A 15919-nucleotide genomic window follows, 5' to 3' on the forward strand; every position below is an offset into this window, starting at 1 on the left:
ACCCTTCAAGGGAACCGAGTTAGGCAAGGAACATCCTCCACACTCACAGTTTTAGCATCACAAACCTTCTTGATCATTCAAACGGAGAGATTTACTAATTGGTAACATGAAAACATTTCAACCTCAATAACTGTGATGATCGTATTCGACTTCATTCATTGACTCGGGATGTCGGTGGTTGCAGCGCTGGGTTCTCTTTTGGACTCGGCCTCCCCCATTGATGAACGTCCGCTGTCGCTATTCCAAGGCAGAGTGAGCGACAGGCTTATTCAGCACAGTACTTGCCTCGGTCGTATAGATCTGAGTCGTCAACACGAACACACTGCTGGCCGCCGAGGGCTCAACTTGCGTCCTCGCGACGATGCGTCACTCAGTGAGCACTCCTTTTGTATTACTAGCGATTACCGGTCTTGGCTACTTCGTCACCACAGCACTGCTGCCGCCGCTAAGTCGTATATGTTCGCCCTTGTACTTCACTGTGTCGACTCCGTGCTTGAGCTTCACAGCGCCGATCTGCAAGTGTGCAAGCTGGCGCTCTCGCACTGCCGTCCGTTGGGTTCATGCCGTTGGTCGTGTCACCCGCACTCGCCGTATCCGTCTCGTTGTAGCTCGCAACCATGTCATCCGTCCTTGAATCACCGGCGACTGCTCACCAGATCCTTCTGTCTTCGCTCGGCTCACTCATCCCCATGGCGTCCATGATGTACTTGCTGTTCTTGCCGTCCTTGTACTGCTTGTCGAACGAGTGCTTCTTGTCCGCATCTTGGTCCTCGTTGTCCACTGTAAACGCATGTACCTTGTCACGTCACTGCATATTGTCCGTGGCTGTCCTCGTAAAACACCACTGCTTACTCTCCACCCCCAGTTCTCAAATCGTCCTCGATTTGGCAGGTTTCACCAACGCTTTAGCTTGCCGCAGGTTTTCGATCTGGACACTCCAAATACCAATGCCCATGCTGTCCACACAAGCTGCATGCCTTCCTTGCCTTAACACGTCGGGCATATTCCGGATCTGCCATTCGGTCGCTGTGATTTCTGCGCCTTGTCCGTTTGCGTGGGTTGTGTGCTGCTCGCACCTGGATCACTTCACCAGCGTCACCGCTACGTCGTGCACCTTCGATGCGATCGGCTTCGTTCGAGTTGCGAATAGCGCTGCGTGATGTCGTCAGCACTGCTGCTTCACCAACTCGTACCGCCACCGCAATCGCGTGTCGTGCGGCTGGCGATAATGCTTCGTTGCGCTGATCTGCAAGACGTCTTCCTCTGGTGTCGTAGCGGGGCGGTCGAGCGTCGTCTTGATGCTGCATTTTCACTGGATTGCGACCAGGAAATTCCGTTCTCGCCTCACCAGCTGCCAAACCATTACAATGTTGTCTTCCGCGGTAAAGAGCTGCTGCTTTCTGCCACTGTTTCACTTGATATCCTTCGCCGTAGTCTCCAAAGTTCTCTACAGCAAACTGGGCAGCATCACTCAGTGCCGTTGGTTTCTGGATGCGCACTACCATCGCCCAGTCCGTGTTGTTGATGCCCCGGATGAACGCTTCGACATACCAGTCTTCCGGGATGTCTGGGTGAGCGACTCCAATCTCACGCAGACTGTCAGCAAAGTCCCGCAGACGTTCACCGGGCTGCTGCACTCGCTTCGCCATCTCCAGCTGTATCTGATAGAGACTCTCATGGCTGCCGTACATCTGCGTTAACTGCGTCGTGAGATGTTCGAAATTGCGATCTTGTTCTTGGGTTTTGGAGTGAACCTGTACAAACCACCGTGCAACCGGACCCTTGAATAACTTCGAAACACCATATTAAAGGTCACGCGATGTCCATTGTTCACCGATCAAAACCCGCTGTCTCTCCACCTTCAGTATCACAGTCTCCAACCACTTGTCGGTGTCGGAAGCCTCAGAGTCGGAGGCCACGCTTTTGTCGGTCATGCAGCCGACCACCTCTGGCTAGGCAGTGGCAGTCTGGACGACCGATTCGCACCTCCTTCTGGCGCGAGCAGCAACGCGCCTCCATCGTGGTCGGCGTCCGGCAAGGACGGCATGCCGCGGTTCTCGGATGCCGGTCAAGGTGAACCTCACCGTAAGGCCCTTCAAATGGAGGGCCGCGATGACCAGAATGCGATGCCTCCGATGCCTTCCCGTTCAATGAACGGCCCCATGCATGGAGGGCAGCAGAACGAGCCACCGCGAGACGACTTGCCGAACGGGAGGCAACCGTGGAATGCCGACAGCGAGCCGATTCGGAGTGATAAACCGTTGCAGGGCAACCCGGATCAGCCTCAGGACGACAAGCGCGTCGATTCACCACACGGACTTCCTGGTGAGCACGAAGATCATGGAGACCAAGACGATACCCCGCACGGCCGAGACCATCTACACCGACACGGCTCCGACAAGGGTTCGTGGCACGGAAGTGGGAGCGTCGACGGTCGTTTTCCTCCCCCACCTGATGCAGGCGGCGACGAGCAGCAGCCGCCGGGAGTCGGCGGAGGTCGTGGTGTGGACGGCCCCAGGACTGCCGATAACCGCGACGACCACAACTCGCCACTATCGCTTGCTGGCAGCGGCTCTGTGGGTGTGGTGCACGACGTGGGAGCTGGGAATGGCGAGGTGCGTCCGAGCGAGGTCCAGCCTCAGTAACTAAAGGTAACGCAGATCACTTTACGCTGCATGGGCTGAGGTTATCGACCCACACCATAAGCTACCAAAATTACCAAAATTGAAACAAACTTACACAAGTCCTGAAATTTGTTGACAACAACCTGTTGTGAAGGTGTGGTTTCTGTACCTCCACGATACTAGAGTAAAGTGGCGATGGTTAGATGTCACGGTGCTCGTCAGGTGCCTGCCTGCATTGGTGTATAAATGGCGGATTGTGCAATACGTTGGGGCTGCAATTGGTGATCGGCTGCAGTGGCTGAGTTTATCGTAGAGTCTGGTAGGCTACCGCAGCATCGTTTTCAAACATGGCAGCATCCAGTACAGCAGAATGGCAGCATCCAGTACAGAAGAATGGCAGCATCCAGTACAGAAGAATGGCAGTATCCAGTATAGAAGAATGACAATGTATGGTAGGAATAGTTGTATGCCTTGTGGTGTATGGTAGAAGGGCGTTGAAAATAATAAGAAAAGCAAGGGTAGAGTCAATAACTTCTCATATCACCCCACTCACTCACGCTGCCTTGGAATAGCGACAGCGGACGTTCATCAATGGGGGAGGCCTAGTCCAAAAGAGGACCCAGCGCTGCAACCACCGACATCCCGAGTCAATGAATGAAGTCGAATACGATCATCAAAGTTATTGAGGTTGTCTATTCGGAAAGTCGAATAGAAAAGAAGGTACTATAGAAATGATCCTGTAAAAGTACGGTCTTGAGTTGCAATCCACAAACTTGCCGTGCACTGATGTCTACCAACTATCCATACGCGCGACCGCAATGGCGACTGCGCAGGCCATTGGCCAAACCACTTCAACATCCTTCACTCTGTGCCTTCCTTCAACTTGCCCTACCCTCCCTCCTGCCTATCGGTTGCTTCACTTTGACAACCACTGCCATCCATCTTCGCCACAATCCGCTCGCGTTGCTGCCAACACAGCGCTGTCGCCATTGCCCTCCTCGTCCGCGACTATAACTGGATCGTTGGACTGTACGACACGGACACCACACCACAAAACACACGTCGCCACTCAGAACATTGTGGACACCTTCTCCGTCTCATGCCAAAACCGCCGCCTGCATTCGCATGATCGGACAAGCATACCGGCTTCTTGTGCTACCCGGCATGCAAAGGCATCCGAAGCCACGTCGCAACAGCAGCGGCAGCGGCAGCGGCAGTAGCCCTCCACGACAATCCTGGTGCTCTGATGAACGCATTCGTTCGGGTGCGCCACTAGCCGGGGCTTGTCAGGCGTGGCATCTATAGCCACCGCACCAACGCTCATCAACACTTGGCCTTCGCCCTCCCCACTCTTCAATTTGGGCGATACCCAGCACACCTTCAAGTAACCAGTCAAGCCTTCGGACCCAACTCAGCTCGGCTCAGTAATGGATATCCACGATGGATATCGGGGTTTCCATACGGCAAGTCTCGATCTCGGAGTGACGGCCCAAGAGGATTGATGGGCTACGGAAAGATGAAACGACTAAACTTAGCGTAGCCAGATATTAGTTCACGCCCAGGATTCCTCACTCGCGAATTTTTTCGCTCCCTCGAAGATACTCGCGTATTTTCTCGCTCTCTCGAAGATAACAACTACCTTCTCCCTCGCTCAAGACTCGAAACGACCCTCGCCATGACCACCACGACCGCTGAAGGATTCGCGACTGGGTTGCTGGTGTTCATCGGGCCGGCGCAGGTGCCGGCGCTAACGGAACTCTACTACGCCCGTGTCGATTCCGTGGGTGAGACGACGGCCCGCCTCTCCTTGGTCGACCCGGACGGAGCTGACGAGGAATTCGCAGAAGAAGTAAGCCTCGACGTGCTACGGCGCCGGGCGGTTAGTCAAGAAGAGAGTGAGCTATGGCCAGGATCCTACGTCGGACACCCGATCGCGTTCATCCAACCCGATGGCCCAACCATGGACCAGTGGGCGTTCGGGTTGGTGACGGGGTACCGTATGGCCGATACGGTGCCTTGGCTGCACATTCGACACGAGAATGGAGTCTGCAATGTAGTGGGCCTACCTTGGCTCACTACTACGGCTTACACGTATGCGCACGTGTATGAGGAAGCGTAGGTTTCTTTTACTTGAGTTAAGTATACTCGAGATCCACGAGTATACTTTAAACAAGATAAAGACTCCAAGTAGCGTGTTTTGGTAAAAGATGAGAACTGCTATTTTTGTTTTATGTTTCTGACTTCCTCTAAATGTAATATTCTAAACTAGGAATCTACCAACGGCTGGTTGGCAGGATTCTGCTAACATGCAAGTCACTCATTGGCTAAAAGATGCTGCTTTCAGCCAATAGGAATCCTAAATGTGTATGGACCACCCGTCGTGGTGGTCATAAATGTATGTAGCCATTGGTGTGCCTTACACCAAGGTCGAGGAAGTGTTCGAACCTCTAACAGACATCGCATCTGTTAGAGTAACAAGTGACTGTAGCCACTTGTGCGTGTAACCCCTTACACCATCCCCCGTCAAGGTTAGACGTGCCGGTCCCGGCACGTCAACCACCATTGACCGCTTGGTCAATGCGTGACGTTGAAGAGAGCGCTCGTAATGGAACGAGCGCGTCGAAGTTGAAGACTGCTGGCGCAGCAGCGGAGAACCTCTCTGTTGCTGAGTAGCATGCGCGGCAACGTGCGAAGTGCGTCGCTGCCGCGGGGGCAGGCACCTATATCTGCCCTCGAAGTGTCTTCGGGCGCTGCTGTTAACCGCAGCGCTCGCATTACGTTCCAATATATAGCGCATGGTGGGCTTCGTACGCCCTCACCATGTCCGGGAAGTCTTCGAGCAAGACGTTCCGCGGTTCCCATGTATCTTGGTTGGGAGGGAATCCTCTCCAACGGATACAAAAACGAACTGGTTGCCTGTTCGTTCTCGGGATACTGTGACCAACAATCCGCTCAACTATCCATCGAGTTGAGCCGTGTGCGTCACGAATTGGCGGCGGTGGTGGTGGAAACACGCCCCGTGTGGGGTCAACTTGGTGTTGACCCTGATCTCGCGTCTCCCCACGACCAAGTCCAGGTCGTGGAGTAGTTCCAGAGCGCTGTGTTCGGCGCTCTGAAGTATTCGCAGTTTGCGGCGGCCTCCCAGACCGCCTCGATCGTTCCGGCCGAGCTGGACCATTAGCTCGACCCACTGCTCCAGCGCGAAGTCGCGCTGGAGAGGATGATGGCTTCCGCCGAGTCTTCTGCTTCGGTTCAGCCGAGCTAGGTAGCTCGTGCTGCAGGTATGGCTTCAGCCGTCCGACGTAGAACGTCGGATGGAGGCGCATACTAGACGGTATGTCCAGTGTGTAGGCGTTGCCGTGGGTCGCTTGCTTGAAGTGAAACAAGCATCCGATGACCCTGGCGTGCGGAAATTGGTCGGTCACTGAATCGATCAGCGCTGCCTCGAAGTCGCAGACGACACTCCCAGGTTGAAGGCGACTACCCGTGCAGTCATTCATGAACCGCATCAACTTTTGGTATAGTTGATGGGTTTTGCCAGTCGTAAGAGCGTAAACGTAAGGCACGAACACGCCACTTGCTGCGTCGCTCACTATCAACACGACACACTGGTAGAACGACCTCGGGACGCACCGGAAAGTTCCGTCGACGAACATCTGCGAGCCCGGATACCGACGTAACTCCAGCAGTCGAGGGTCCGCCCAACCCAGCACACGCTGTAGCCGCTCGCCCTCCATAAAGACGTGGTGGAACTGGAAAAAAATTCAATGTAGTCCCTTGAACCAGGCTCTGCGGTGCAACCTCGACCATTCCATGCACGTTTCCACCGAAATGAACACGTCTCGTGCGGTACACACGTTGCCGGACTTGATGTCGTGTCAGTCCTTGAACAACCGCGCTGTCATCTCTGACGAAAAGCTGCTCGCGGACCGCCAACCAAATCTGTTGCGCCGTGTGTGAAAGGTGCCGAATCGACAATCGATCAACCTCGGACTTCATTTCCTCGGTGACGTCAACGTATCGGCTTGGAGCTTGGCCCGTCCCTTCACAAGTGTGTGGCGTAAAATTGTAGAACACATCTCGCGCAAAACTGTAGTCGACTTTCCCTTTGCACCCCGGAGTACGTCGGTAAAAGCTGCACCGGAAGGAAATCGTGCGCGAGGACTCTCGGGCTTTCGTGTACTGATGGCCGTTGAGTTGGATGACGGTGCGATGCGCTGTCGCGACGAGGTCGATTCCCGCATGCCCTTGACGCCCTGACGCAGAAGGTTGAACTGCGAGCTCGTCGCCTTCGTCCTCACTGCTAACAGTCTCCATTTCAGGGTCGTATGCGTCAGAGTCGTCCAAACTGCTGCTGGCTTCGCTGTCGTCCATGTCATAGCGGGAAGAACCGAGAACAAGTCCGCCGGGCAGCCTGGTCACATCACCTTGAGTGGACACGCTTGAGCCACCGCTGGAGGCCGAGTCATCAGCAGCAAAAGTTTTTGTTACCAGTCTAAACCTACGTAACTACTGGTATGTTTGGAAATCCCCGTTCAATCCCATAATATTACTAATAGATCGAATTGGTTCAGCCAATAAGAGTCCGTCAGTATTCGAACTTGTGTATTCTTAGCAGCATAATCCCACGTAACGGAATTTGGAGCTCCCTGTTCAATCGCATAGTGCTTGAGAATGTTCAGAAATCCAGCCTATAGGAAGCCTTCACTATAGAAAGTTTTCCGTTTTTGTCTTTTCAGTGTCGATATACAACTTCCCAACCCTGGACAATCTCATGCTGTTGGGAATAAATAGTCTAAAGATTTGAAATAGACAATAAGGCCGAGTTTTGATGGAATAGTTCCACCATGCAATAATATTAAAAATCTTGGGACGTTCTAAGGGTAGCACCCTGTTACATAGACCACCTCTGTAAGCCTAAACTTGGAATGGCCCAAACTACGATTTAGATCGAGATTTTGAGATCCAGTGTTCAGTCCGGTACACTTAGTACTCTCAGCAAACTAACGGTGATTTGAATATAACAAGCATTGGATGAAGGGGCCAGCTCTGATCAAATGGCGACTACCGCTTTACCGGGCGCCGCTAAAGGGCTCCATTTGTCGTCGTTGCCTTTACATAACCTTTTTCAACCGCCTATTCAAACGATAGTAATAGCTTCGTAAACTTAAAGGTCCTCGATACTAAACGTACGAGGAAGGTAAATTGATCTAGAAGTATCCTATATTGACCAATTCTACCTTTAGTACACCGTTTCCATTGTTGTTATGCAATATTCGTCTACCACACGGACATGTACCGAATTTCAGACATGTTGTGAACCAAATTATAATCCCCAGCAGTACTCTAAGTCAACTAGCCCCAAAATACTAAGCTATATCATCTACTACTACTACTAAATATCACGATATTATATATCAAAGTGAAGAGGGTCTAAAATTAGCGTGTTTTTCGTAGTGATACCATTTGGGTCTCGGCATCCAAACGAGACCACCGGGGAAATCATACTTATTTCCCGTTCGGTCTCGTGTAGATGTCGTAGGACCAAAACAGGACCAGACCTGCATAAGACCTGTTTAAAACCTTATCAAAAATTACGTGTACACTGTCGAGCAGAGATCGTGAACAACATAGCCAAAACGGCATCGGCCCTGGGCATAGCAGTTTCAGCTACCCAGCCAGACGATGACCACGTCGACGACTCGATGATTACCTTCCTCTCACGACTGGCCGAAACATCCCAGTTAACACTTCCCAACTTCGTACGCCTCATCCGAGGCGAGACGACATACGACCCGCGCCTTAACAAAGATCTATACGAGCTGCCAGGCCCACCAACGGACAATCTGAGCGACGAATGGGGGCGCTGGAACGAGGTGGTGCGTCACGGTGTCATACCCGAGTGGCTCCCGCACCGCCCGCCAAACCAAGCACGCCGGCCCCGCAACCACGGCTCCATCAACGACCATCTCCCACAAGTCTGGCGTCATATTCGCAAGGGCCAGAAAGACGGCCGTTACCTCGTCCTGAAGGCATCTATGGTAGACCACTGGGCAGAGCTGTTCATTTCCCCGGTGGGCGTGGTGAACAAGGCGGGGGCAGTACCACTCGATATCCGACTCATAAACGACTACTCATTCCCTGAAGGCGAATCGGTAAACGACTACACGGACCGATCACATCTACCAGGAATCTCTTACAACCCACCAGGGGACATCGCTCGGAGAATCTTCACTCTACGTAGAGATCATGCGTACGCACGGATACTGCTCATGCTCGGCGATGTCGCTGGCGCGTTTCGGCACGTGCCGGTCAACGCGGACAACGTTCACATGTTTGCTTTTATCATCGGCGAATACCTCGTGATCGACCTCTCCTGCGGATTCGGGTGGCGCGTGGTACTCGCTGCCAGGAGAGTTAATCAATGGACTCTACGAGGCAGGGTCGGGCTACGACGCTCTCGCACAATCCCCTTGCCAGGGTCTGTTTTGGTGTGACGACCACACCTGCATCGAGATCGACGACGGACCCCGATGCTTCATTGCAAACCTCGCTCTACGCAGAGCAATGGCCACCGTGCTAGGTCCGACGGCAATCAACGAACGCAAGTTCACGGATTGGAACGAACGCGGCCGAGCACTGGGCTACGAGTGGAACACGCAAGACGGAACAGTAACAATCCCTGCTGACAAGATCCTGCGCGATCAACGCAATATTGCTGCCATCCTCGCAGCCGGCACAGTGACCAAAACATCGGCGCTGAGCCTGCTCGGAAGCCTACGCCACATCACTACGTGCTGCCCTCCCGCGCGCGCGTTCTTCCAACGCGTCCAAGATATGGCAAGACGAATCAGCAGATATGGTCGCCGGCACGTCACCGCGGAGGCAATGGAAGACCTGAAGTGGCTCCAGCTGATTCTGCAGAACAGCGACCGGTTCAACAGCATTCCCGTCGACCACTTTGGCAACATGGCTGCGCCCACTGTGCACGTGCAGATGGACGCGTCCAACGACGGCCTGTGCGCTCTGGAGCCATCACTAAGGCAATTTATCCGCGTGAAGTTCACGGAAGCCGAGCAGCAGATGTTCACCACAGACATGTCGGTGAACTCCATCAACGTGAGAGAGTTGCAGAGTGCAGTATTGGCCGCGCTCCACTGGGGCCCCATATGGTCAGCAAGATCGCCGCACCGGCCCATCCATGTCTGCTTCTGGATTGACAACGCGGTGGCCGTGTCATGGACCCAACGACGGACAAGCCGCCAACCACTCGCACAATTGTACAACCGGCTGATAGCGCTGGCAGAATTCAATTACTCGCTGGTGTGCACCGCGGAGCACGTCCCCGGGGTGGAGAATATTATGGCAGACGCTGGGTCGCGAGCCTGGTCAAATGAGGACCCACTGTTCGACACATGGACTAACCTCTCTAATGGGTGGACACAGGTACAGGTCGCACCGCGTTACACCGATCTCTCTCAGCTTTGGGACGCATGCTGCGCGACCGCGCCGTTGCTGAGATTACCGGAGCCAAGTACCGCGCGCACTGGAAGCAGTGGGAGTAATTGTGTGGATTCATGAAGTGGTCTCCCTGGATTCACGACGACATCAGTGAGTTCGATAGGAAGATTGGAATGTATGCGGTTTACTGCTGGCGCTACGGCTGGAACTGCTCCGGCAAAGGCAACCAGTACGACACAATCCGCCTCAAGATTACCAGTATCAAGTGGTACCACCGCCGGTACCTCGGTGTTAATCCTCAAGTATCTCCCACTCATGCAAGGTATCAAGCGTGTATCTGATCCCGTGACAAAGAAGCAACCAATCACCCCGGCCTTCCTCCGACTGCTTCACCGGAGCCTCGACACCTCTCAGCCCCGAAGCCGTCTTCTCTGGGGCTCCGTGCTACTTGGATACTTCTTTCTCCTGCGGCGTTCAGAGTATCAGCGAGACGGATCGCGAAGACACCCGTTCTGCTTGAAGACAACGAACGCCTACTTTTCGGACAAGACCGGGTGCCCTACTTCAGAACGCGCTGCTGTGTCGGTGACCATCGGGCTGGCTGGGTCGAAGAACGACCAGTACGGAAGAGGAGCGTGGAGAACGATGCACGCAACGGATGATCCGCTGCTGTGCCCCAAGCAGGCACTCCACCACATACTACGTGCCCGTCAGGAGCTGAGCTACGATCGCTCGGTGCATTTGTGTGCGGACCTCGACGCCGCGGAAGTGAACCGGGCCCTGAAGGCGTTGGCGACAAGGATCGGTGTTCCACCAACGAGGTATTCCACCCACTCTATTCGCGCGGGCGGAGCCACAGCACTGTTGAACGGACGAGCTGACAGTCTGTCGATCAAGCTCCTGGGCCGATGGATGAGCAATTGCTACGAAAGCTATCCCGTTTTAGCGGCTCAGGCAACCGTGAGTCTCTCTCAACAGATGATACAAGACGACCAAGAACTCCGGCCAAGCCCACGAGTGTGGTAAGCATTACTATGGGGCCACTCACCACGCCCCCACGCGTGACCGGAGGAGCTCAACATGTTCACCCCAAAAAAAAGAAGAGTCTTGCGTATTGGAAACTCCACACTGTACCAGCATGGTCAAACTCACGCTCACCGTCGCCGCCGTCATGACCGCAGCTGCCGTCCTCGCCGATATCGGGGTGACTCAGCCAGACTCGCCGCACCACAGGCAGTTCCTTCGCCACGCAGGACCGAACGGAAGTGGCGTCGGCTTCGGCTCTGCGGGGAGCAGTCCCCGCGACCCTTCTTCGTCTGCTGACCGAGACGATGCTGGCAGCTTCCGTGCTGGAAACCGCTCTCCTCCGTCGGATGCTGGTGTCGGTGTCGGAAGCCTCAGTGTCGGAGGCCACGCTTTTGTCGGTCATGCAGCCGACCACCTCTGGCTAGGCAGTGGCAGTCTGGACGACCGATTCGCACCTCCTTCTGGCGCGAGCAGCAACGCGCCTCCATCGTGGTCGGCGTCCGGCAAGGACGGCATGCCGCGGTTCTCGGATGCCGGTCAAGGTGAACCTCACCGTAAGGCCCTTCAAATGGAGGGCAGCGATGACCAGAATGCGATGCCTCCGATGCCTTCTCGTTCAATCGACGGCCCCATGCATGGAGGGCAGCAGAACGAGCCACCGCGATATGACTTGCCGAACGGGAGGCAACCGTGGAATGCCGACAGCGAGCCGCTTCGGAGTGATAAACCGTTGCAGGGCAACCCGGATCAGCCTCAGGACGACAAGCGCGTCGATTCACCACACGGACTTCCTGGTGAGCACGAAGATCATGGAGACCAAGACGATACCCCGCACGGCCGAGACCATCTACACCGACACGGCTCCGACAAGGGTTCGTGGCACGGAAGTGGGAGCGTCGACGGTCGTTTTCCTCCCCCACCCGATGCAGGCGGCGACGAGCAGCAGCCGCCGGGAGTCGGCGGAGGTCGTGGTGTGGACGGCCCCAGGACTGCCGATAACCGCGACGACCACAACTCGCCACTATCGCTTGCTGGCAGCGGCTCTGTGGGTGCGGCGCACGACGTGGGAGCTGGGAATGGCGAGGTGCGTCCGAGCGAGGACCAGCCTCAGTAACTAAAGGTAACGCAGATCACTTTACGCTGCATGAGCTGAGGTTATCGACCTACACCATAAGCTACCAAAATTGAAACAAACTTACATAAGTCCTGAAATTTGTTGACAACAAACAACCTGTTGTGAAGGTGTGGTTTCTGTACCTCCACGATACTAGAGTAAAGTGGCGATGGTTATGTAACGAGCTTCTTATCTTGCCTAGCTCGTGGGGCAGATCGTATTGCTCCGCTGCGTTCGTTCGCCCGCGGGAACTGGAAGTTGACTCCGTGCTGGCCGACAGCAGCTAACCGAGCTACTGCGCCGGATCGTCCGTACACACACGAACGTATCCAATTTTACTAAGGAGGCTAGATTACTCAATAGTCCTCAGCCAACTCGTAGCTATCAGCCCACAGCCGACAACTAGAGCTAACTACACTCAGTCAATACAAAGAGAGTTCACCCACGCACGCGAGCTACTAACCCTCCACTCGTTCGTCAGTAGCAGCGGAGCGCCCGTCGACACTCCACCACCACCTGTCCGTCACTCGTCCAGAAGGAGCTGTCGCCCCCAGCAAGAGCTTTCGCCCTCGTACTTCGTTCAGCAAGAGCTTTCGCCCTCGTTCGTTGTCCGGCAACCCGTCACCAGGCCACCCAACTCGTAAGTGCTCGCTTGCTCCAAGCGCGCTAATTCTCAACCGCTTGCGCCTCACCGCGCAAATTTCCGACTCCCCGTCCTCACTCGTTCGCCACCGCTCGTTCTTCTCCAGCCCGAAGGCCAGCTCGCACTGCCGACCCTTCAGCTTCGAGATCTTCTTCGTCAGCCACTCCCAGCCGTCCGTTCCGGCTGCCACTGCTCTCGGCGCTGCCAAGATCGCGATCGTGCGGCTCTCCGCACCCACCGTCGTCTGGATCTCGCGACCCGCCACCGCGCACCCATGCCAGCCGCTCTCGTCCGCCATGCCCCACTCGTCGCCCGACTCGTGCGACCAGCTACCGCTGCTCGCCTCCGTGGTCACAATGCCGTGGCCGCCATCTGCCCATGTCCTGTTACAGTTAGATGTCACGGTGCTCGTCAGGTGCCTGCCTGCATTGGTGTATAAATGGCGGATCGTGCAATACGTTGGGGCTGCAATTGGTGATCGGCTACAGTGGCTGAGTTTATCGTAGAGTCTGGTAGGCTACCGCAGCATCGTTTTCAAACATGGCAGCATCCAGTACAGCAGAATGGCAGCATCCAGTACAGCAGAATGGCAGCATCCAGTACAGAAGAATGGCAGTATCCAGTATAGAAGAATGACAATGTATGGTAGGAATAGTTGTATGCCTTGTGGTGTATGGTAGAAGGGCGTTGAAAATAATAAGAAAAGCAAGGGTAGAGTCAATAACTTCTCATATCACCCCACTCACTCACGCTGCCTTGGAATAGCGACAGCGGACGTTCATCAATGGGGGAGGCCGAGTCCAAAAGAGGACCCAGCGCTGCAACCACCGACATCCCGAGTCAATGAATGAAGTCGAATACGATCATCAAAGTTATTGAGGTTGTCTATTCGGAAAGTCGAATAGAAAAGAAGGTACTATAGAAATGATCCTGTAAAAGTACGGTCTTGAGTTGCAATCCACAAACTTGCCGTGCACTGATGTCTACCAACTATCCATACGCGCGACCGCAATGGCGACTGCGCAGGCCATTGGCCAAACCACTTCAACATCCTTCACTCTGTGCCTTCCTTCAACTTGCCCTACCCTCCCTCCTGCCTATCGGTTGCTTCACTTTGACAACCACTGCCATCCATCTTCGCCACAATCCGCTCGCGTTGCTGCCAACACAGCGCTGTCGCCATTGCCCTCCTCGTCCGCGACTATAACTGGATCGTTGGACTGTACGACACGGACACCACACCACAAAACACACGTCGCCACTCAGAACATTGTGGACACCTTCTCCGTCTCATGCCAAAACCGCCGCCTGCATTCGCATGATCGGACAAGCATACCGGCTTCTTGTGCTACCCGGCATGCAAAGGCATCCGAAGCCACGTCGCAACAGCAGCGGCAGCGGCAGCGGCAGTAGCCCTCCACGACCATCCTGGTGCTCTGATGAACGCATTCGTTCGGGTGCGCCACTAGCCGGGGCTTGTCAGGCGTGGCATCTATAGCCACCGCACCAACGCTCATCAACACTTGGCCTTCGCCCTCCCCACTCTTCAATTTGGGCGATACCCAGCACACCTTCAAGTAACCAGTCAAGCCTTCGGACCCAACTCAGCTCGGCTCAGCTCCACACTGTACCAGCATGGTCAAACTCACGCTCACCGTCGCCGCCGTCATGACCGCAGCTGCCGTCCTCGCCGATATCGGGGTGACTCAGCCAGACTCGCCGCACCACAGGCAGTTCCTTCGCCACGCAGGACCGAACGGAAGTGGCGTCGGCTTCGGCTCTGCGGGGAGCAGTCCCCGCGACCCTTCTTCGTCTGATGACCGAGACGATGCTGGCAGCTTCCGTGCTGGAAACCGCTCTCCTCCGTCGGATGCTGGTGTCGGTGTCGGAAGCCTCAGTGTCGGAGGCCACGCTTTTGTCGGTCATGCAGCCGACCACCTCTGGCTAGGCAGTGGCAGTCTGGACGACCGATTCGCACCTCCTTCTGGCGCGAGCAGCAACGCGCCTCCATCGTGGTCGGCGTCCGGCAAGGACGGCATGCCGCGGTTCTCGGATGCCGGTCAAGGTGAACCTCACCGTAAGGCCCTTCAAATGGAGGGCAGCGATGACCAGAATGCGATGCCTCCGATGCCTTCTCGTTCAATCGACGGCCCCATGCATGGAGGGCAGCAGAACGAGCCACCGCGATATGACTTGCCGAACGGGAGGCAACCGTGGAATGCCGACAGCGAGCCGCTTCGGAGTGATAAACCGTTGCAGGGCAACCCGGATCAGCCTCAGGACGACAAGCGCGTCGATTCACCACACGGACTTCCTGGTGAGCACGAAGATCATGGAGACCAAGACGATACCCCGCACGGCCGAGACCATCTACACCGACACGGCTCCGACAAGGGTTCGTGGCACGGAAATGGGAGCGTCGACGGTCGTTTTCCTCCCCCACCCGATGCAGGCGGCGACGAGCAGCAGCCGCCGGGAGTCGGCGGAGGTCGTGGTGTGGACGGCCCCAGGACTGCCGATAACCGCGACGACCACAACTCGCCACTATCGCTTGCTGGCAGCGGCTCTGTGGGTGCGGCGCACGACGTGGGAGCTGGGAATGGCGAGGTGCGTCCGAGCGAGGACCAGCCTCAGTGACGAAAGGCTAAAAGTAACAGGTCACTGTACGCTACATTAGCTGTGGGTTCACTGTACCCAGTGAACCATTCCATAAATCTACTGATTTCTCCTACGTTTCGGCTCTTTGGTTTTGTTTACATTTCGTGCCAATGCCTCCCCAATCTTTTTGCACAGATAGTGAAGAATATCGAGGTCCCTCGTGACTTCCAGCGCCTGGTTCAGCGTTTCAAGCGACCAACTCGCCCTGGTATCGAAAAACTTCATAACTTCTGTCTGTCCGTGTCTGGAAGCCTTTATGAAAGCCTCGTGCTTTATCGCGCACGTAATGTGAGGCTCACGAAACAGGTTTTGTACGATTACGAGACACCCGCGGCCGGCAGCTTTCACGAAAACCTCACAGATCACCTCGCAAGATAGCTCCTGTCCGTTGCA

General features: G+C 55.2%; 7 protein-coding genes across 7 annotated transcripts; 5 read left to right on the top strand and 2 right to left on the bottom strand.

The window, feature by feature from the left end:
• Nucleotides 1-237: 237 nt before the first annotated feature.
• On the bottom strand, nt 238-2019 carry PHYSODRAFT_342411 (hypothetical protein; the record flags this gene model as incomplete). The annotated part of the gene is made up of 7 exons (XM_009540857.1): nt 238-352; nt 419-542; nt 586-645; nt 682-796; nt 1077-1754; nt 1860-1952; nt 1987-2019. The coding sequence occupies 7 exons, from the start codon at nt 2017-2019 to the stop codon at nt 238-240; spliced, it is 1218 nt and encodes a 405-aa protein (XP_009539152.1).
• A 26-nt stretch (nt 2020-2045) lies between these two features.
• PHYSODRAFT_261992 (hypothetical protein) lies at nt 2046-2645 on the top strand (the record flags this gene model as incomplete). The annotated part of the gene is made up of 1 exon (XM_009540858.1): nt 2046-2645. The coding sequence occupies one exon, from the start codon at nt 2046-2048 to the stop codon at nt 2643-2645; it is 600 nt and encodes a 199-aa protein (XP_009539153.1).
• Nucleotides 2646-4299: 1654 nt separating this feature from the next.
• PHYSODRAFT_342413 (hypothetical protein) lies at nt 4300-4743 on the top strand (the record flags this gene model as incomplete). Its single annotated transcript, XM_009540859.1, has 1 exon — nt 4300-4743. One exon carries the CDS (start codon nt 4300-4302, stop codon nt 4741-4743), a length of 444 nt encoding a protein of 147 aa, XP_009539154.1.
• Nucleotides 4744-8329: 3586 nt separating this feature from the next.
• On the top strand, nt 8330-10189 carry PHYSODRAFT_342415 (hypothetical protein; the record flags this gene model as incomplete). Its single annotated transcript, XM_009540860.1, has 3 exons — nt 8330-9022; nt 9063-10070; nt 10145-10189. 3 exons carry the CDS (start codon nt 8330-8332, stop codon nt 10187-10189), a joined length of 1746 nt encoding a protein of 581 aa, XP_009539155.1.
• Nucleotides 10190-10400: 211 nt separating this feature from the next.
• On the top strand, nt 10401-11426 carry PHYSODRAFT_348619 (hypothetical protein; the record flags this gene model as incomplete). The annotated part of the gene is made up of 1 exon (XM_009540861.1): nt 10401-11426. The coding sequence occupies one exon, from the start codon at nt 10401-10403 to the stop codon at nt 11109-11111; it is 711 nt and encodes a 236-aa protein (XP_009539156.1). The 3' UTR covers nt 11112-11426.
• Nucleotides 11427-12702: 1276 nt separating this feature from the next.
• Nucleotides 12703-13702, bottom strand: PHYSODRAFT_342418 (hypothetical protein; the record flags this gene model as incomplete). The annotated part of the gene is made up of 3 exons (XM_009540862.1): nt 12703-12823; nt 12904-13240; nt 13615-13702. The coding sequence occupies 3 exons, from the start codon at nt 13700-13702 to the stop codon at nt 12703-12705; spliced, it is 546 nt and encodes a 181-aa protein (XP_009539157.1).
• An 801-nt stretch (nt 13703-14503) lies between these two features.
• Nucleotides 14504-15505, top strand: PHYSODRAFT_342419 (hypothetical protein; the record flags this gene model as incomplete). Its single annotated transcript, XM_009540863.1, has 1 exon — nt 14504-15505. The coding sequence occupies one exon, from the start codon at nt 14504-14506 to the stop codon at nt 15503-15505; it is 1002 nt and encodes a 333-aa protein (XP_009539158.1).
• Nucleotides 15506-15919: the final 414 nt, after the last annotated feature.

The sequence above is a fragment of the Phytophthora sojae genome, assembly GCF_000149755.1.
Source record: "Phytophthora sojae unplaced genomic scaffold PHYSOscaffold_16, whole genome shotgun sequence".
Lineage (NCBI taxonomy): Eukaryota > Oomycota > Peronosporomycetes > Peronosporales > Peronosporaceae > Phytophthora > Phytophthora sojae.